Raw genomic sequence first — 22,265 nt, 5'->3', positions numbered from 1 at the left:
CAATCAAAAGCTTAACTCTGAGTTAAGCATGTCATTTTTTAAAAGGCCACCACTAACCTATTGCTATTCTTATCAGTCAAAAAAATAACTGTAATGGATTGACTTCTTAACTGATTATTTTTTCCCGAAGCTCTGTAACTTTTTTTCAAAGGCTCAACTTATTTTCCCATATCAATACCAATGTTATCCTCAAGAACTTTCATTTTCTATATTGTTAACTGCTTTTTTTTTTTTCCTTCTGCTAATCACATTTGTCCCGTCTTTCATTTCATTCCCATTTATCCCATTACACTTCATGTCTCAGAACTCTAAGTTAATCTCCTCCATGCACTTCTGTTTTTTCAACTAATACATCCACAGAAAGCCTTCAACTATGCACAGTCTCTACATTCAGTCAAGCAAGCCTTTATGAATTCCCCCTTGCAAACTTCTTCATTGAAATCACATACAGTCTATATAATTGAATGTATAGAGCTGTATTACTGTCGCTATATAGATATCCACATATACGTATAATAGAAGAGTGACCAAAGTTGGAAAAGACCTACAAGATCATCCCATCCAACCATTCACCTATCAGCAATAGTTCTCACTAAGCAATGTCCCTCAACACAATGTCTAAACATTCCTTAAACACCTCCAGGGTCGGTGACTCCACCACCTGCCTGGGCAGCCAATTCCAGTGCCTGACCACTCTTTCAGAGAAGCAGTACTTCCTAACGTCCAACCTGAATCTCCCCTGGTGCATATGTGGCTGTATGTATGTTTGTGCGCAAAGACAGACAGAAATGCTGATGAACTGACCCTGTTAAGGCCATCTGGATCCATACCTCTGAACTGGTATGTTCTGGAACTCAGTGTTGCTCAGTATGGTGCGTTTCTGATTCTTCCTCAGAGCTGCAGCGTACGGATCAGTGCAGGACTCAAGGGCTGCCAATGAGGGAATCAACCATCATACAGAGGGGCATCATCATCTAGAAACAAGTGAAAGGAAATATCACTGAATGAGCAGATGAAGGGGAGAGCCATGTGTGAAAAAGGGAACGAAGCAGTGGGTGACAGGGAGAAATGCAACGAAACCGAACAGTGTGGAGGTGAAAAACAAGAGGACAAGGCTAAAGAGGCCATAAAACACACAGATGAGAGAGCAAAAGAACAATCCGTGGGGTAGGACTGAAACAACTGCCATCGTGGAACGATGTCAAAACCACAGGCAACGCCAAAAGGCTCGAGGGGAAGAGAAGTAATAAACATTTAGTGCAATGTCGCGTATAATGGCACCTCAGACCGCGTCCCTTCTTTCTCACCCCACGGCCGGCAGCCCAGTGACACTCGGGCCCCTGCGCAGGGCTCCGTCCCCCCGCGCCCTCGGGCTGCGGGCTCTGCCACAGGGCTTCCACACGGCGCGCGAGAGGGGACGCGTGACCAATCGCTTCACTTGGCACCAAGGTCTGAAATGTGGCCGCCGCTCGAAACCCAGCGGCGCCAGGAGAGGCTTGCCAAGGGCTACGGACCGCGGCGAGGAGAAAAGAAAGCCGTGCCTCGGCCCACCGCGGCGGAGAGGACGTGGGACGAGCGGGGACGGCCGGTTGCCGTGGAGAAGGCGACGCCGCGCGGCAGCCTGCGCGCGAATAAAATGGCGGCGGGCGGCAGCGGCCTGTCGCGGGTAAGGCGGCGGTTTGGACGCGGGGAGGCGGGAAGCGGTGCGGTGCGGTGGGTGCGGGCCGCACGCTGAGTCGCCTCATTGCAGGTGTGCAGAGCGCCGGGCGGCCCCTCGGTGCCCGCCGGGAGCGGCGCGGTGAGCGGCGAGCTGCTGGAGCGGGAGGAGCGCTACAAGTAAGGGGCGGCCGGGGGGCGGCGGCAATCCCTGCTGGCGGCGATCCCTGCTCGCAGCCCCGGCTCCGCTCGCTGCGGGCTGGCGACGAATCGGTCCCGCCGTCTGAATCTCTGAAGCGCTCGTCCCGGAGCGCGCTGAGAAAGCTGTGACTTCTTTCCATCCATCACCGTGCCGTGCGGGAACCCCGGGGCGGCTGTGCACCGCGCCGGGCATCGCTTCGCTCAGGGGCTTTCGGTTTTGCTACTTAACAAAATGGCGTTACTCGTCCTACTAACCTGCATGTAAATATGGTGACACGTTTTAATTATATAATCACGTCATTGAACGCCACTGCTTCTCTAACCCATGCTTCGAAGTACGCTTCAGGATCGTGACTGAAAACAGAAGTGCTGTAGAGTTAAGGATGTAAGATGTGGTTTAAGCAGTGACATGACAGAAAACGAGGACACCCTTTCTGTCTCAGAAGGGCTGTGCAGCCTGGAGGAGAGGAGACCTGAGAGTGGCCTTTCAGTATCTGAACGGGGCTGTAAGAAAGAAGGGGACACGCACAGCAGCAGGGTGTGCTGTGACAGGACAAGGGGAAACGGTCTCACGCTAAAGGAGAGGAGTTTTATGCTGGATATAAGGAAGAAGTTTTTACAGTAAGGGTGGTGAGGCACTGGCACAAATTGCCTAAAGATGTGGATGCCCCATTCCTGGAGACACCCAAGGTCAGGCTGGAGGGGCTCTGAGCTCCTGCTGGAGCTGTAGGTGTCCCTGTTCAGTGCAGGGGAGTTGGGATAGATGGCCTTTAAGCATTCATTCCAACTGAAACCGTTCTGTGATTCTATTACAGTCTAAACATGTGCACATGGTGTTTTATTACTATAGATTTGATAGAAAGCCAGGACACTGATGAATCAACTTGAATAATACCCTGTAGTATTTGCTGCTCCTTTGTAGGAGTTATTAGCATTTCACTTAGTTCAGGCAGGTGCTAACAGGGTCACATGTACATCTTTAAATCTTTCAGAAACTCAGTGACACACATTGTTATTGTACTCTTTCAGGAAACTGAATGCAGAATTAGAAGCAAAAAGAGAAAAACTGATGCGTCACACCGAAGAAGTAATGGTGAGTAGGTTATGCTGGCTGTTATATAATTCAGCCTTGGTTCACATGGACGCAGGGTCAAGTTTCAAAAGAAATTATTTTGACGTGACAACTAAAAGTAGTCTGGTTTCAGATTCAATCTAAGCTTTTCTTGCCTTTTCCCAACCCCCTTCCTTCAAAATTGTAAACTTTACTAAAAACACGTGCAGAAATAGTTTTTAATAGAATTTCATCAGATAGATGGATATTCACATAACTGTGTAGAACATTTGTGCACTTATACATAAGATCAGCTAAGAAAGCTTTATATGATGTTTAAGGATAGTCTCTGCAGACGGTTTTATGTCTTAAATAAAATGCTATTTTGGTATTTGAAAACCAGATGCTGCAATAACTAGTGAAATACATAGCTGAAGCTGACAGGAGTACAAAGAATAAGCAATATAAATAGAAAATATGTACTTAGTTAAAGGGAAACTTTCTTAAAACAGAAGAAAAATTCCTGTTTATTGTTAGTATTATCTTTTAACAATAGTGTGGCTTTGTGCCAATTTTTATATGAAAATTGGTCAAGTTATAAAAAAAAAGAGAGAGCTGGGGTGATCTGTTTTATACCCAAGACACCTTTAGAGAAAGTGCCCTTCTTACTAGAAATGTTCAAAATATGGTTTCACTCAAATAAAAAAAGCTTAAAAACCAAAATATTTTGCCTATTTATTAAACTTCATTCTTTGTGTCCTATGAAATCATACATTCCTCTAGAGTTCTGGTAAGTTGAGGCTGTTTGAACAGAAGCAGATGAAGCACCCAAAATAGCATCTAGTCTCTTTCCTTTGAAAAACAGCAACAACTAAACCACTTTTTTCCCCTCTAAACGCAGCTGCAGATCAAATATTGTTGGGACACTTAATAAACCATGTAGCACTGCCTGATTGCACAGATGCACATTTAACAACAAAAGAAAAACAAATCAGAATTTAAAAAAGAAAACAGGATAACTACTTTTAGCTCTGGATTATGCTTTCTGACCGTTTCTTAGCAACACAGAAGCTATCTCAACATTTAGTGTTTGACTAAATTGTTCTCTGAAGAACATAACATATCAGTGTCTGAATTACGGCTATATTGTATGAATGAAGACTTATATTTAAGGCTTGTGCTGTAATACAGCAAACTGCTATGCATTTCTACCTCTGCATTTCAGAGAAAGGGAGGATAACAGCATCTAAGATGATGAGTTTGCAGAAGTTTTAAGTTACACTTTCTGAAGCAGAAATAAATATTTGGGGATAGCAGCAGGTTTTTGATTTCAAGCTATCTTTTCTTGTGTTTAAAAAATCCTTTTCTACAGTAGACATAAGTGGCCATGTCTACTATAGTTTCACTGTGATTTATGAATATATAATTTCTCTTTTATTGTTCATATTCTCCCCAAATTTACTTCTTTATTTTCCTTAATAAAGAAGAGCCAACAAGAGACACTATCTAGACCAATTTCAGTACAAACTAAGTACTGTGAAGATGACAAACAGAGGTATGTACTTTACAATTGCTATGTGTATTTCATGGGGAATTTCTGGTAATCATCTGTACTCCCTGACTTGTCCTAGTCATGCTTTGCAGCATAGACCACTGAATTAGTGGAGTCTAAATATTATCTTATTGTTTTAAACAACTGATACTAAACCAGTGTTCCTTGTTTTCATAGATGTCTTAACTTTGATGAAATATTCTATCTAGGAGACTAAGTAGTTCAAGTATCTGTAAAAATGCAAGTAACCAGTTTAGCTTATAAAGAAATAGCTTTTATCTTCATTCTAATTTTACTTGGCTTAAATGCTGTGGAACAGGAAATGCACTATTTAAAGAAACAACAACAAAAAACCCCTCTACAACAAAGAAACCCAAGATATACAAACGTTCAGCTGCCACCATCTGGAATTTTGATATAATTACACTCTACATACCTTTAGTGTGTAAGAATATGCCCAAATGTGGGTTTGGGCCTCTATGTTCAAATCTGTTAGCTGTACAGTGGTACCTGGCAGTATTTACACAGTTATTCAAAGGTGTGTATATTGGTAGCACTGAAAGTGGCTAAGTTGGAGATATGCTAATATACAGTTTAATGGGGATCTAATCAACTATATTACCAAATTTGTGTCAAGAAGTCTGTGATGAAGGCCTGTACACCAGCAAAAACCTTTGCTACTATAGTAACAGTTATTTCTGAGCTATTTTGAGGCTGTTTCTGTAAGTTGTGAGGGTCAGAAAAAAAACAAATTAAAAATACACCATCTCTTATTGGTATAGTCTTGCATTGTAAGCATATTCTAGTACATAGATCCTCTTTAGTATTATGTTCTGCTGGCTGAATTTTGAATACTTGACAGAAGATTTCTATGAACTTCAAAACAAAGTTGAATTATAGAGTAATTTTACAAATTAATGTGATCAGAGGAATCAGCTCTACAAAGAGAGTTACCAGCCATGGTGGTGTACTTTTGAAATAAATGGAAGTGCTGGAAAATGTTGGTAAGTAGTGCATCAGAGCAGCAGCTAATCTACCAATTACCTACATAAATTAAAAGATCTTAAAACAAGCACTGTGTTCTGGTAAACATAGAAAGAAGAGAATTGAAATCCCATGCTGGAGTGGAAAAAAATACAAGCGTATGTTAGAAATCAGGCACACTGATTATCCATGAGTGAACATTGAGGCCATTCAATTAGATTAGTTCCAAGTATTTGATATTTATTTTTCCTGCAAAATTATGCAAGCAAATATGCATAAATCCAAAGGAAGCATCTAAAATCTTTTTGAAACAAGTTTCATTATTTCCTGTATGGAAAATGAACACTAGAGACACTGGAACAAAGGGAAAACATTGAGGTTAAGTAGGAGATAGAATGAGAAAAAAAGACAAGTGCAAAAATTAATAAGAAATGTTAAAAGGCAAAAGTATTCAAGTCATTCTCTATGGATGTATTTTAAAATACGTAATGGAGGAGATTTTATAGCTTATTTTTTTGCAGAGAAATGTGAATTACCTAGAGACAAAGCAGCTCCAATGACACCGCATTGAAATCAGCTTTTGTTTACACTTTTGCTCTTCAGAGCATCACCAGGCTCACAGAGATGGGATCTGTGTGCGCATGGGCAGGCATGGTGCAGGCTTTGAATAGGATTAGCGAACACAAAGGGTTTGCTCATGCACATGCACCTCGTATTTACATGCTGAGATGGAATTGCTAAACATTAGCTTCTGTTTCAGTGTCACTGCAACTGTCCAGCTACCTATTTTTATACCTTTTCAGGTTTTACACATTCATTTCACTTACCAAGCAACCACAGAACTGTATTGCAAGGCTTTAAAAACGTGTTGATGTGGGAAAGAAGGGGAAAAAATTCTAATAAGGATAAACAAATTTAAGAAATTTGGTGAACAATGAGGTTTTTATTTGTTTTATGAGGAAGGCTGGGGGAAAAGGGACACTGTAGGACCAGATCAGTCTATTGATCAAAAGAATCCTTTGTTTTCTTGAGCATTAAATGTTGTATTTTCATGTTTTTCAGAAAATGTAACTGTTATTTCTGTGGCAACAACTCCTCACTTTCTACGTCCTCTGTAAAACTAGCCAATAGGAAGGGAGTGTGAGAAAAATAGGGTAAATAGACAAAAACTAATCATCCTATTCTTAAAGTCTGTTGCCAGCCACACAGATAATTTCTCCCGTGCTGGTTTTAGTTTTGTTTGGATTTTTTTTTTTTTTTTTTTTTTGTATTAATACATTCTGGAGCTTTGTTCAGATAATTCTTATTGTTGAATGGGTGTCTAAAATTTTTTAAAGGCAAAACCTAATATTTGTCTAGATCAGCTGGACCAAAATACTGAGGTGACTTAATATGCCTAAAATTTAAAATTTATTACAAATATAAACTTATGTTAATTGAGGAGTTAGAAGCTGTAAAAAGTGGTAGAAAAAGGTAATCATTCATGGGATTGATAGAGATCTACATGACTCTGAAAACAAAGAAATTGTACATCTGACATGAAACTTGAATAGTACACAACATGCTAAAATTTTCTGCTGTCTTCCAAAATAATCATTTAACCTGAAATTTGGTTTTCAGCCAAATAAATAGATAAGAAAGCTACTCTTTCATTCATGCCTCCCCCACCCAAATCTATAAAATGAATACAGTATTGGCAATATATATTTCAGAGGAAATTGAGAAACTTTAAAAACTTACTTTAAATAAATTGCTCCCATCTTCCATTTATTCCACAGTCCCTGTCAACTGCCAACAGGCAATTTAAGCATTTCCATTCTCAGAGGTAGAGAACACAGGCCTATATCTTTATTGTTTTGCATTAATTCACTTATTGGAACGTCAGATGAGCATATGAGTCACTGAACTGCTGGTGATCTTTGGTCCTCTTGCCTGTCTCTCCTGCTGAAGCTGTTAAGGCTCCTTCCATACACTAGCTAAGTGCTCCCTGGTACAGGGAATCACTGGTTGTATTTGCTGCAGTTACCTGCACTGCAAGAGATGAGATTCAGATTCCAGTACATAAGCAAACTGTAGTGTTGGAGACCATAATGGAATAATTATAGTAGACTCCTCAGGTGACTTGTGTAGCAAATGAGATAGAATGGAAATGAGAATGAGACTGAATTTATGACTGGACCTGGCATATGTTCCTACATACTGCTGATGGTAGACATACATATCTAATGTTACTCTCCTAATTCAGATGATGGTGGATTGTTATCACAAAAATCAACATTTTTGCTATATGTACTCAATGAACTTATTTTTTTTCCTGCAGAGATCCACTCTTTCTCAAAGTTTCATCTCTTACACACTCTCATACCAAGGTATCAAACTCAAAATTATTCTAACTAGTTTTGCTTCTGCCTATTACTTCTGTTTTTGAGGCCATGCTATCTGGGGCTTACATGGGTAGGGAGCCTGAGGGAAAGAGTGCTCAGAGCAGACTGCTACAGGGACAGATGGAGCAGCATCTCCAATACTTTCTTCTGCAGCTCCACCATTGGATAAGTAGGCTTCCCCTATATTTCATTTTTGTATTTTAAATTTCTCTTCTGTAAAAGCTTATCTGTCACTTGTCAGAAGCGCTCAGTGTTTTGAACATTGATTTAAGCACTTTAAGTACAAAACATTAGAACATTCATTTCTTCCTTTCCCCAGTATAATACCAAAGGCAGTTCTTCAGTCTTTTTGTAGTCAAGAGAATTTAATACAGGATGGAAAATGTAATAGAAAAGGGAGATTTAAATTAGGAACAAACTAATGTAACTTGCTGGTCTCCAATTAGAATTACATTGAGTTTTTTAGCAGACAAAGTTTCCAGAATGGTCTTCACACTTATTTATCAGAGTACAGTAGACTCATTTTTGAAGATCATTTACTTGGGTGAAAGAAACAAAATGTTCTTAGATCTTTCTGTAGGGAACTTAAGATTACAACAGTACTATTTTTTTTTTTAAAGGCATTTTTGAAGACATGATAAACAGTGTTCAAAGAAGCACAGTTCACAGCAAATAGTTAGTAACTTGATAATACCTGGGAGCCTTATCATCTATTAATTTATTATTTATTATGAGTGCATCTGAAAAAGATCCTACAAGGTAGTAATGTTTCAATGTATATAATTTGGGCATAAGGCATAAAATATGCAAGAGAATGACTAGTACAAATAAAACTGAATAAATCTAAGATACTGAGACTTTGGAAATCATATGTTGGGCTTGAATACATGAAAAAGGGGGGAAATAAAAAAAACAAAATACACACTAGCAAAAAGTAATTATTAACTAACAAAAATCCCTGTTTTCTGGGAAATTTTACAGCCATCAAACAAAAAGAAATGTGCTCCTGCATCCATGGTTCAGAACAGGACATATTCTGGAAATAAAGGGAAAAGAATAACTTCAAGGTATTACGCGTGTGTTTTGTTGTTGGTTGTAATCAAGAATTTTGTTTTTGTTTTTGTCTTAGCAGGGTGTTTTTATTCATACATGCTTCTACATTTATATATATGTCTGTATGACGAAACGCACCAAATTATGTCTGTAGTCAGCTCCCCCAGGTAGCTTTCTGGTCACCTCAACTCACCTCCACTCAAGCTTTTCTGGAGGCTGACAAAGGTAAACTCTGTTAACTCAGTCAGTAAAAGGATGCCCAATGAGCACCCTCAAAGCGCATCTGGGGCAAATAGAATTCACACCAGTGGTGCAGGATAATTTGTGATCAGACTTGTTATGGGAAACACGAGGCCTTCTAGCTTCTCTGCTATTTTGGTGAATCTAGGGGGTTACAGAACTAGAGAAAGTCAGTAGCAGTACCACAGCTTTCTGGGGTTTTCAGTTTTTGCTGAACCGCTATCCCTGATAGCAAATTCAAGGTCATAAGACCAATTGGGTTCTGAACAGAAGAGTAGAGAAATAACAGAAGAATGTTTGTGGATAAAATCCTGAGATCAAATGAAAACTGCCACAAGAGAAAGTGTGGACACATACCAAAATAGGATAAAAATGGTCTGCAGAGTGACAGAGCACGGAATCAGTACAGGCCAAGAATGTCTTCTGGGACATGGGAGTCACTTGTGGACCCTTTCTACCTCCTTGATTACACTGAGGTTGTTGTGCTGGCACCATATCATGAGATTTAGGAATAGAGTTGCACAGGTGCATAACAAGTAAGTGAACTCAAAGTTATAGGAGAAGGTGACCTATGTAGCATCTGTGTTGTATACATTGTGTTCACAGCTGTTATAAAAACTAACATTTGCAACTTCTAGGATTAGTGAACTTTCCTATCCAAACATAAGATACAGAAGCTAACAGACAAGGGAAAAAATTGAAATTTAAGACAGTAGTTAAGTCCTAAAGTCCTTTCCCCTACTCTGAGGTAGGAAATTGTTGGACGAGAAAGAGACGGTACTAAAATCATCTTTGTAGAAAATAGTAATTTATCTGCTTCTACATTATGATACATAGGCTGTTGTAGTCATGTGGAAGATGATAGTATTTTACATAAAGAAAATGAGAATTTAGCATTGATTAGTTTTTGTGAGAGCAAGCAATGAAGTTGCATTAGATACAGCAAATACTATATTTCTGTAATTTTTGCTTTATATTATAAATATAAAAAGTGCTTGGGTTTTTGGTTTTTGTTTTGTTTTCTTTTTGCTTGATTTTAGTTCTGAAATCAATCTGGAAACACAAAATGGAAACACTGACGATGTTACAGTGTTGGAGGATTGCACTGGTTTTTCTTTAGCAAAAACAGTGAGTGAAATTGAAGGAAAAGTAGAGAAAGGAGGCTTGCCAGATTGTCTGGATGATGATATTATTCCAAACACTGCAAGTGAAATTGGAGCAGGTAGGTTTCATACGTTATTTGTACTCCCTGACTGTTAGTAATGATTTCTCCTAGAGGGAAAAAAGAAAAAATTATGTAGAAATTATATGGAAAGTTTTATGCCCTTAAGTTATATTGTGTTAAAATGAAAAGGTTTTTCTTAAGTAGTCCTAAAGGAAGATGAGGTCATATGTGAATAATTGTTGGGGAAAAAGATTTTTTATCTTGATTTCCTTCTTTCCAAGAAGACACCTGAACCTTTAAAAATGTTGAATATATGGATAACACAGGAAGCAAAAATACATGATGCTAAGCTTATACTTTAAAAAAAACAAAAACAAAAACCAAACTTCAGTTTTTTGCAAATTCTGCCTTTAGAGAAAAGATTTTCCTCAAATCTGTGGATTAAGTGGCTTGAATGAAGTGATGTTGCTGTTACAGTGCATGAATGAGGATCCTCCAGATATTCGTGCTCTGACTTAATGTTTCTTTGTCCTAGAAATGGCAGTCTCCCTTCCCACTCCACATTTGCCAGTGAAGCTAAAAGCATGATGCACATCTGTCTTTTTGGCTCTGGGGTGTTAAAAGGTTTATGTCATTTCTTACAGTGACAAAGTAAGCATGAAGTCAGATTCACTGCAGCAATGGAAAAAGGCAGAAAAACTCCTCATATAATCTAGCAGCTCTGTGTCAGCAAGCCTGCTTACACAGAATTAGCTTGGTTTCTAACCTCATGTAATTGTGTGCAAATCTTACTTTAAATCTCCTAATACAGATCCTCAGATTTTTATTTATTTTAGTTCTTTTTCACTGCTTTGTTCTGCAGTGGAATCTTACACCTCAAGGGGAGTTGTTATTGGTACTCATGAATAGTGAGGATTATTTCTGTTACTTCAACGATGAAGTGAACTGAAAACACTTTGGAATGATTTATCCTTCTAAAATTTGTTGTTGATTGTTGAGGACACCTTGAACGCCTCACAGACAACAACAGTTCATCCTTTTACATGGTAAAGAAATTGTTGCAGAACAGATTAGCAGGGTAAATCTCACAGAGCAGTTACAATCATCACAAGAAAGTAGATGTAGATACTAAGTAGCCCCTGTTACAGGGGAACTGGGCCCACCCTTGCTCTGAAGGAAGATTTTGTAGCCAGGTCATTAATGGTAGAAGGAAGGCTGTTTTGTCGGGTTTTTTTGCCTTTTTTTTTTTTTTTTTTTTTTTTTGGTAACAGAAAACACTGGCAAACACCACATTAAGTTGGATTTAAAGCAAGCTAAACAAAGTATTTTTTCTACAGTCTCTAACTGAATTAGGTAACCTGCCCTATTGTGAATACCTACATATAATGTGTTTTAAGAAGGGAAACGGTAATACAGAAGTACATGAGAGAATTAAATTTGATGTCTTCAGTATGTCTGCAGCTCAGGAAGTTACAACCTCAGCTGCATCGTACGGCTGATAAGGGAAGGTGTGTGAAATAAAAGGAATTCTACAATTCTACTTAGAATTCTGCATTCGGAATTCTGAGAGCAAATCAAGAGATGTGCCCATCCATCCATTCCCATTCAGCTTCTGATATACTCCTCCTCTCCTTCATTCTTTTCCCACTGTACCTGCTGTGCACAGTGGCCGTTCTTGTGTTGTTCAGCGTGATCCTCATTTTGTTTCCATCCTTGTGCATGTGGAAGTTCAAAGGGAGTTCCTTGTGAATCTGTGAGAGAGTGGGGAATGGGAAGTAGAAGAATTCTACTCCCCTCTCTCCCACTACTCTGCTCTCTTCCCCTCCACTTGTTTTGTCACAACGCTGGTATATTTCTTAGCTGCCCCAGAGCGAGAAAATACTGCATTTGGGAAATACACCCTCTGAATGTGTTGGATCTTAAATGGTTAAGTATTGTTAGAAGTGTTCTTAAAAAAGTGTAGGGGGACATTTATCTATTAGGAGGGGTTTGCAGCCTACATTTAATTCCTTGGGAGCAGCATAAAGTTAGTTGTAACTCACAAATCACAGCTTCAGATTGATTGCACTGTAGAATTGCCTTATGATGTAGTTTCCTTGACTTCAAGCTTAAAGCATGCTGTAACATATAGAACAGTATGACAAAAGGTTCCAGAAATTTTCAATTATGAGAATTGAGTCTTTTATATTCTAGATGTGCTGTTTTCAGTCATTAAAAATAAAAATTCATCCTAAGCTTTCCCTACAAATTAGAAACCTGCAGCATTTATTTAGAAATGTTAGTTTCAACTTACCTATTTCTGTTTATTAAACTGTCAACATAGCATGCTTTTTTTTAAAACAAAAAAGAAAATGAATTGTTCTTACATTGGTCTTGTCTCTTTTCTACATTGAATTCTGAGTTCTTAGGGATATTAAGTGTAACTTTTTATGTCTGCAGAAGCACAAATCAGGTTTCTTAAGGCAAAGTTACATGTTATGCAGGAAGAGCTGGATAGCATCATGTGTGAATGCAGGAGAAAGGTAAGTTTTCTTATCTGTGGAAAAACCCTGAGTCTACCCCCTTTTACAAAATAATCATAAATTTCCTCATCTTTATTTACGTTTTTAAGGGATTTTTTCCTTTCATTTAATAAAGAACCAGGGCTCTAATTTTAATTAGCTTTTTTTTTTTTTTAAATTTCCCAAGAATTTTGAATTTAGAATGGTGATTTCTGGATAAACATGAACTAAGAACTAGTAAAGCATACTGCTTGAAAAAATAAAAAAGACAGGAAAGAATGATTGGTGCTGAAGGTATGCCCAGCTCTATGGACACACACTGCTGCAGAGTGCCATGTCTGTCACTACCTGAGAAGGACGAGGAGCAGCCAAGTACAGATTTTTGGTTTGCAGAGAAGACAAGTGCTGCCCAGGACTGGCTAATAGGAGCAGAGAGATGGAATGGGACATTAGTTAAGCTGCAGAAGTTTAGTCAGGTACTGAGGGGATCCTTGCAGGGAATAAAACAAAAGTGGAAAAAGCTCCTCTGAGATCCACTTAAAAAGGAATATTTCAATTAAAACAGATTGAAACACCATTCACAAGATTATACTTGTTCTGAAGGACTGTATTTGGGATTACATATTTCAGTGAATCAGACTACAGATTTAAGGCAGGATGAAGCTGTACTGGTGTGTTTCTGCTGGAGCATACCACAAGTGAGATTTTTAATCTGCACTGTCTGAAATACTCAGATACCTCTAAAAATGTAAAACCTGTAATAGTTTGTGTCTCTCTGCCAGAGGGAGTGCCTGTTTCTCATTTCTAAACAAGCAAGGTTTTTGAACTAACTTTTTGCTTTTCACAATTAGATGATGGTTAGTTATGGTCCATTGATTTCAGAACGTTTTTTCCCTCCTGTCCCCCAGGACAAATTTGATTATGACATTCAGGACATATGACAAACCACCCATGTGTTTTCTCTCAAGGTTTTGATTTAGAGTTAAAGAACATGACACTATTTATTTCTTTTTCTTGGAGATAGATACCTCAAGAAAAATTTTAGAAGTAGTATTTTCTGAATTCGTACTCATTACTGTATTTCATTTGTTTCAGTGCAGCTGCTTCTGCATTTTCATATATCTCTGCTGTGATCCAAATGTATTAACATCAGATTTTAAAAGACATTTTCACTTTCAAATCAAATAGCATTTTGTCAGCAGCAATGAACTTCACTGTTCCATGCCCAGAACTCTATGAAGTTTGGTTACTGTAGCAGGTGACAGAAGAAAACATTGTACTTTTGCTTCCATCACACTATGCATCATTTTGGGTACTAGATTCTGTGGTGTGGAAATAACTTTATTATATTATCACATAATTCTCCTATTGGCAAATTCACAACTATTTTATAAGGAAGCCTGTTTGAAACATCCAGAAGTGGAAGTTTGAGGTGTTTGTGGTCATTGAACACTTAGGATAAAGCACACATTTCCCATGTGAGAAGTACGTATTCATGCAAGGTTTTTAGGATGGTAGGGTAGGGAGAGACTTGTTTTTACAGAAACTCGTTTTCTGTACGTGCCTTGATTTCTTTCTATTAAAGAAATGAAGGATGTAATATATCTCTGAGATAATCTACATTAGAATTCGCTTACAGTATTTAAAAGGTTATAAAAGTAGAATGTCTTTGAATTATAAGGCTTAATGTGGGCTGTAATTGCCATTAGGTCACGAAGCTAATACAGGATTCCCTTGATGGTAAGACAAACTTGGATTTGACATATCCAGGAACATTAGCTTACTTTTCAGTCAAAACCAGATAATCCCTTCAAACATAAGAAACTGATTTATTAGTAATTATATTTTCTAATTTTCCTAGAATTTTTCCTAATGCTCAAAAATACATTTAGCTCTTCTCGCAAGAAATCACAAAATGTCTACGTGCCATTATTCATTTTGTTATTCAAATTATTATTTTGTTCTCGCACCCTTTGAATGATGGGGGATTAAATGTTTTACATATTACCACAGGACAGTCTGAAATAGAAGACTGCAGAAAATTACATGAGGAGAAAAATATACAGTTTTTTTTGTAGCACTGCCCTGCTACAAAAGGTTTGTTTTCTTAGTTTGTCTTCACATCTATCATGAAATCCACCATGAAGCATCTCAATATTTTAAAATAACAGCACTTTTCGAAAATGATAATCTTTATATCTGCAGTGTATATTTTGTAAATAAATGTGCAAATATATTGCTATCACATTTTTCTCCTGCAAAGTTTTGTTTGTTTTTGCTAACTGCTGACAAACAGGATGATGAAAATCAGAATTTAAAATCTCAGCTTAAAGATACCGAAGAAGAAAGGACGAGACTGCAACGAAAGATCAGCGTGCAGCAGTCTCAGACTGAGAAATACAAGATGTTATCACAAGAAGCAAGCAAAAAATGCGAAGGATTACAGCAAGAGGTGGTTGCACTAGAAAAGGTATTGCAGATATTAGTGTTATTTATCTCACAATGGGGGAAAATCATCAGATTAGTCCCTTCAGACAAGTTCAACAGATTCATATCCAGCAATCCCATTCAGATCTCAATCTCCAAAAACAGCTTTAGAAATTGTATTTTGAAGTGTTTAATCACTTTGTAAGAGGGAGAAATGATCAATTTTGCTACTTGCTTTTTTTCTGCTTCTACAATCATACTCTATATTTTAGCAAAAGATATGCAAGAGACAAAGCAACCTTTTCAGAAACTACCATCAAATCCATAAAGTCATGAAAAATACAAGCAAATTTTTCTGATTTTACTTGTTAAAAATTAGTTCTTGTAATGATAGCTTTGGTGTAAATTGCAGAACTTGCTGAAAGTTTCAAAAACAAAACAAAACTACAAGTAGAGGAAAGGGTGGCTCTTTGTTCTGTGAAACAGTCTGTGTGTAGACCAGCCACTGCAGGTTGGATGTATCACCATTAATCTGCCAGGTCAGAGCAGACAGCCTTAAACCCAGCTTTGTTTGTTTGGAACTTAATTTAAGAGCAGTGTGTATTTTTCTGTAATTGCTGAGAGCTGGAGAGGTTGACAAGAAAATCATGTAATATTCCAGTTGGTACATATAATGTAACCAGAAGAATGTTTGATTCAAAACATTGGGAAGACAGAATACACTGTACAGAACATGGTCTCTTTCTTCAGTTGCCTTTGCTTGGGATTTCCCTCACTTGCTTCAGTTATTCCTAATCTGGTGCATTTTCTAGAAGCTGACAAGGTTTTTTACTAGATTTGATCATGACAAATAATGGTACTACTATAAAATACTGAGAAGGAAGGGTGGAGAAAGGCAATTCAGAAACAAGAGAGCCTGAAGGCTAACAAAAAGGCCAGCCCCTTCCCCTGGTTACAGAATGTTAACAGAATGTCTTTATGTACCTAAAGTTTGATAGGCTTTTTTCTTAAAAAAAAAAAAAGTCTGTTTCTTTTTCACAAGTGACAAGACGTGCTCTTTCTGCCAGAACTGCTTATTTCTTCTACTTTGTCTCTTATCTATATTCCCCAACCTTTAATCTCATTACTGTTTCTCAGCTTGGTCTCTTTTCCTTATTTCCTGACTTGCAGCACTAATACTTATCAGAGATGAGAGGGAACTGTTTTGATTGTTGCCATAAACACTTGATGAACTATTTTCAGCTAGATGAAATAGTTACTGCCCTGAGGCATCTTAAGCAGGCTGTTTTAACTTCTTGTTGTTAATTACATGTGATAATCTGTGAGAAAAAGAGGTAAAAAAAGAGCTGCAATTCCAGTTGCTGTTCCAAAATCTGCTCCAGGTTGGATGCAGCAGCACTTCCCATTTTTTAAACTGGGCATACAACTTATTTTTTTCCAGTCAATCCCATAGTCTTACATGATCAGTTCCACAATACATTTAAGGGAACGTTAAGAGATTTTTAGAAAGACAGACTCATTTTCAAGATGTATAAGGTGAAAGAAAAAGGACATCAAAGAAGTGAAATTGATGTTATTTGATTCTGTTTGCAGGCCACAGAAATCCACTCAAATTCTCATGGATGACCATTGCTGTAAATGTCTTGCTTTTGTAGCACACCTTAAAATACCACGATTCATAATGTTTGTTTTTATCCTTTGCTTCCCATATAGGAATTAGAGAATTTAAAGCGTGTACAAAAACAAGCTGCAAGCAGTCAAAGTGCAACAGAGGTTCGCTTAAATAGGGCCCTGGAAGAAGCAGAAAGGTATAAAGCAGAGGTGAATAAACTGAAGCAAAGTAACAAGGTACAGTGGCTTAGAAAAACAAAGTCTGTGATTATTTAGTAATGCTAGAAGGAGCCCAGAGGCTTGATCAGCTTTGGAAGTATGCCATCTTTTACAAGCTACCCCAGAAGTAACTTACAACAAACAGATCAGCAAGGGGCCTGGTAACTTATTTCTACTGATAATACTGCAGGAAGGGATGCATAGAATAAAATCAGAGCCTGTCTGCCCCTCTTTTTTTAAATTAGATGTGCCTAGACAGAGAGGGGGATACACTTAAACACCTAATAAGTACACAGGCAAACTGCAATATTAATCTAACTTGTTATAAGCCAGTAAATGCCCTCTTTTGAGTTTTTATTAAGTTTTGGTGAGGGAATATTTTAAGGCATCCATTATTTCCTGACATGTCATGTGGCTAACATCTGCCATTTATGTTACACCAAGTTTCTCTGGTTAAAGCTTTACTTAACGAATAATACATTTCTTGCCTTCCCATGGCAGGATGTAGCTAACCAAGGACTCAAAACAATTGAAGAATTAAAAGCAGAAAACAAGAAACTGCAGAAACAAAAAGGAGAACTAATAACAGCTTTCAAAAAGCAGCTGAAGTTAATTGATATTTTAAAGAGACAAAAGGTAAGAACCTAAATATTGTTGTCTTTCAAATAACTTAGCTAAACTTATCTGTTTTCAAGTAATGCACTCACATAAACCACAGCCCCAAGAACAGGAATTTTCAATGCAATGGAGCAGCTGCTTCACTTTCATTAGTACACATCACAAACATCCTCTTTGGAATTGGCTGAATTCCTAACTTGGAACATATCCTGTCACGGTGAAAGATTACCACTGACGAGCTTTGAGACCAAGAGTATCTGTTTGTTTAAGAAAAAAAATACTGTTCAGGTAGTACCTGCAAGCAGCTCCCTGTGGTGCTGCATCAATGCAATTCATTTTAGCATTTAGTTTTTGTTGTCTCTTTTTCTCCAGCATGTTTCTTATTCTGTCAACAGCTGTACCTTTAGCGCTCTCTCACAGTTAAGCCATTACATTTCAGCCCCGTGTTTTTCCTGGGTTCTCAAAGTATGCCCTTCTCTATTAATACTGCCTCTTGGTACTTGTATTCTGAAGTGTTCTGTACATGTACAGATCTGGAACAAAGTGAAAGACCCTGTAGGTTTTGATGAAAGCAAATTGAAATGAAAAGAGTATGTTCTAAAAGATGTTACCAAAATAAAAAAAAATCTTTCCATTTACTGATGCATTTAGATCTTACACTTCCAACACAGCTTTTGCTTAAAAGATTGACTGCATCCAATCCTAATGCAATTTTCTTTCTGATGCTGCACAGAAGACTTGCAGAGCTAAATGCCTCAGAATAGTGTAAATATGTTCTTAATTTTACAGTGGTTCACATTTGCTTAGTGCTGAATCTTTACTGATGCAAAGCACCGAACAGCATAGTAGAATGAGAAGTATCTTTTTGCACTCACAAACCAAAGCTATCAGATAAAGAAAGCAAGGAATGGTGACTTGAACAGAAGCATATTAGAAGATGCCTTTACAATAAGAAAATAGAACATTTACCCTTTACTGCAGTGAGAACATGACAATTAGTAAACACTTGAACTTGCTGAGCCTCCATAGAGAAAGAACAGTTCTGTATGAAGTGGCAACTTCATAATACAGACTGCACATACTTATCTCAAGAACAGAGAACCACACCATAGAAACACACCCTGGGATTTTGAATACATCTCCTATACAGAACAAAGGAGGACAGGTAATAGGAATAAAAACAACTGGGGCTGCTCAGTAAATGAATTTTTCTGACCGCACCAGAACTAAGAAGAAACGTTGGAAATAGTGTTAATTTAGCCTTGTCTTGCTCTCTTAACTCTCTAAAGTTATTTTGAGAATGAAAAAACCACAGCATTCACACAACAGATACTCTATATGTGAGCTACCTCATTCTCTAGAACACCAATTCACTGAAAGGAGCACCAAGGAACAGCATTTGACTGAACCAAAATCAGCATCAGATAAGCTTCACAAAACTTAAATAAAAAAATTATTAATACCATATCAAAACTGTAGATAATAGAAGAAACCATTTCCCTTCTGTTAATAAAAACATATACTCACAGAAAAAGATTGCTGCTAGTTGCTGTCCTTTCAGAACAGGCAGGGGATTGAAGAACCTGAGAACGATACTAAATGCTGCCTTTATCCCTCCCAGCAGAAGGAACTAGGAAAGGCAGCTAAGCTCACATGACACCAATATACATAATCATCAGAAGAACTTAATTTCATTTCACAGCAGCCTGTTGTTGAATTAAGGAAAACCTAGCCTGACTCACTTGTGTAGTATATTCATGGATTCACATGCACCTCACCTGAAGATGAGGATATATTACTGCATGAAGAATAGTAGAAGAAAAAAAACCCACCCAAAAAGTATTAAATATCCATTAGCAGGATGAGTTGCAGCTGCCAGCGAGTAGTTGCTGGTATTCAAACTGGTCTTTAGACCATCCTCTGCTTGTCTCAAGATCATGGAAGATCTTAGTTTTATAAGGGATCTAGAGGAACTAAACCTGAGTTTCAGGCTATCTGTGGGAATTATATATGCTTAGTAGGCATTGTTTGGAACCAACAAGGCGTCTGTACGTTTATAGGGAAAAATCAGACACCTTGTAGATGTGAACTGTTCCTGTTTCCTTCAAAACAGTTCTCATGTTTAAAAAATACAATCTAAGAACTGTTTAGCCAGGACACCTTCCTTGCCACTTGAAATGTTGATAAGGGATGAGGATGAGGGGGATGAGGACATGTGGCATATCTGTGATGTTTACTGTGACAGCAGCTGCAAAGCAGTGAACTTCCAGGGCTTTCTGGCTGCTGCTCATTTTTGAGTGATAGCTCTGTGCAAATACATTGGCCTGAAAGTCCTTGTTTTCTCCTCAGTCACCTTGATGACATTCTTGAGGACTATTATAATTTTTAATCACAAAGCAGCCCTGTAGTAATCTTAAAATTCTGTTTGTTCCACTCAAAGCAATGTTCTATTTCCTACATATATGTGCCATAATGGACCATCTCTGTACAGCATGACTTACAGCAACACAGCAAAGGGTAATCAGCTCCAGCCATCTCTCAGCAAGGTGTATTCATTTAATGCTTTGCTTTATGTTGATTATACTAATTAGGAATCCTTTTGCTAAAATACTAATTTAACATTAAATCATACATTTAGCAGCACTACTACTCTGACTGAATCTTAGTGACACATTTGATTTGTATAGCTTTAAATTTAGCTGAATATTGATCAGCTTGTAAGAAAGCATACAACATTTCTTATGTATTTTTTAAGAGGACACAGGAATTGTCAGTTTTCCAGTAATTTCTATGCTCCATTAAAAATATATATTTGAAGCTATACAAAGAATTAAGAGAAGTCATTGATCCTTTTATTAGAGCTGAAGATGCAATATTAACTATAAAATTTATCACAATCCTCACATTATAAGATCAAACTGTTGCAAAAAATATGAATAGCAACTTCATCTTAAACAGGTGAGCCTCCATCAGAACCACAGTGTGGAACCACAGAGAATCGATGTGAAGCCCCTTTCAGTCATGCAGGTCTTTGTGTTTGTCATTCATGCTGCTTTATCTTCTGCTCCTGATTTATTTTTTATTTCTTTTGAGATGCACATTGAAGCTGCTAGGATGCTTTCTTTTACTGAAGAGGAATTCATGAAAGCTCTTGAGTGGGGAAATGATTGATTCAAACTTGTTTGAAATACAAAACAGACGGTACGTTGTTTTGGCACTAGGAGTGTATGTTAATAGTTAACAAATATATCTCAGAGAATGGATTTTGGTGATTCTGCTCACGTTGAAATTATTTCACTTTTAAAAGCCTGATAGGTTGCTTTGGAATGTCACATGCAATACAGATTTCCTGTGAAGTTCCAAGCCCAACTGTTCTATAAGGAGCCAAGAGGCACAGAGAGCAGGTGAACTTTGTTATCTGTTCTTCTGTTTTTTAGCATTCAAAACTGTTAAATAAGGTAACATTCAGTCTAAAGAGAAGCCAGAATTACTATAATCTAATACAGCTTATTGTTTGAAAGTTCCTAATTTATTTAGTCAAGGTAAAAAAAAAAGTATATATAAATATTTATATATTTCTGTGCTCACTAGATACTGGTAATGGATACAGTCAGCAGTGATGGCTCCATATCACAAGCGCTCTACATGCATTGTTTCCTGATTTTATTATCTCATCATTATAACCAAGTAATAAATAAAAATGTGGGTGTAGATGAGCTAAGCAGATGATGTACACTAATAAACAAGAGTAATAAAAGCCCGTGCTGGTGAAGCTTTGTTAAACCTCAGCTACTTCAGTGGATTCCTCCCTGAGAGTGATTTAGTAGAAATGTGACACACAAAGTTTGTTTATGTGCTGAAGTGAGGCAATTAGCAATGACTCTGAAAGGTGCTTATAGTGAGAGTGGGGTTGATCTCTTCTCACATGTGACAGGACAAGGGGAAATGGCCTCCAGTTGCACCAGGGTAAGTTTAGGTTGGATATCAGGAAAAACTTCTTTACAGATAGGGTGGTTAAACGCTGGAATAGGCTCCCCAGGGAGGTGGTTGAGTCACCATCCCTGGATGTGCTTAAAAACCATTTGGATGTGGTGCTCAGGGATGTGATTTAGCGGAGGATTGTTACGGTAATATGGTTAGGTCATGGTTGGACTTGATGATCTTTAAGGTCTTTTCCAACCTGAGCAATTCTATCATTCTATGACTGACCTCAAAATGAGAATTACATCTCAGATTTTACTAGCAAAGTCACGTGAACTAGCAGTGGAAAAAGTAATTCTGATCTACCATTAGTGATTTATATTACCTACCTTTAGATTAGTAATTTAATAGTACAATGCAAATGTAGATACTTCTTTAACTTACAAACAGAAACAGTGCATTAAGATAATCGTATTGTCTGTCATGTGATACCCATCTGAACTTACACTACTTCAGGTTTCTGTAGTGTGGCTGAAGAAAACATTTTCAAACATTGCTTCATCACTGACTCAGTCATATTATGTAGCTGATAGATTATTGAGAAATCTGTAGCAATTTATTCCTGAAAAACTTAAGTGCATTTAAATAAGATGAGCCATTCTTCAGTTCAGAACTCCAGACT

General features: G+C 37.7%; 1 protein-coding gene across 13 annotated transcripts; it reads left to right on the top strand.

Annotated features, from left to right (window-relative positions):
• Nucleotides 1-981: 981 nt before the first annotated feature.
• TEX9 (testis expressed 9) lies at nt 982-21,989 on the top strand. 13 transcript variants are annotated; one of them, XM_090148826.1, is made up of 13 exons: nt 1,357-1,666; nt 1,751-1,836; nt 2,887-2,950; nt 4,396-4,463; nt 7,765-7,813; nt 8,810-8,895; nt 10,162-10,343; nt 12,726-12,808; nt 15,084-15,257; nt 16,928-17,062; nt 17,546-17,680; nt 20,621-20,863; nt 20,970-21,058. In XM_090148826.1, exons 1-12 carry the CDS (start codon nt 1,457-1,459, stop codon nt 20,831-20,833), a joined length of 1,485 nt encoding a protein of 494 aa, XP_090004952.1. In that variant the 5' UTR covers nt 1,357-1,456; the 3' UTR covers nt 20,834-20,863; nt 20,970-21,058. The 13 variants fall into 13 exon arrangements, with proteins under 13 accessions (XP_090004949.1, XP_090004950.1, XP_090004954.1 ...); XM_090148832.1 differs by having other exon boundaries at nt 4,393-4,463; nt 20,756-20,863; XM_090148825.1 differs by having other exon boundaries at nt 4,393-4,463.
• Nucleotides 21,990-22,265: the final 276 nt, after the last annotated feature.

The sequence above is a fragment of the Phasianus colchicus genome, chromosome 12 (genome assembly GCF_987193195.1).
Source record: "Phasianus colchicus chromosome 12, bPhaCol1.hap1.1, whole genome shotgun sequence".
NCBI classification, from domain to species: domain Eukaryota; kingdom Metazoa; phylum Chordata; class Aves; order Galliformes; family Phasianidae; genus Phasianus; species Phasianus colchicus.
The sequence above is the reverse complement of the archived record's forward strand: the minus strand, read 5'-3'. Positions and strand labels throughout refer to the sequence as shown.

Excerpts from the sequence above, each read along its gene's own strand:
- TEX9 (XM_090148822.1), top strand. The coding sequence starts at position 1,263 with ATGTCGCGTATAATGGCACCTCAGACCGCGTCCCTTCTTTCTCACCCC. Across the intron at positions 1,667-2,886 it reads GCGGCAGCGGCCTGTCGCGG|GAAACTGAATGCAGAATTAG; the intron begins GTAAGGCGGCGG and ends GTACTCTTTCAG. Across the intron at positions 2,951-4,392 it reads GTCACACCGAAGAAGTAATG|AAGAGCCAACAAGAGACACT; the intron begins GTGAGTAGGTTA and ends TCCTTAATAAAG.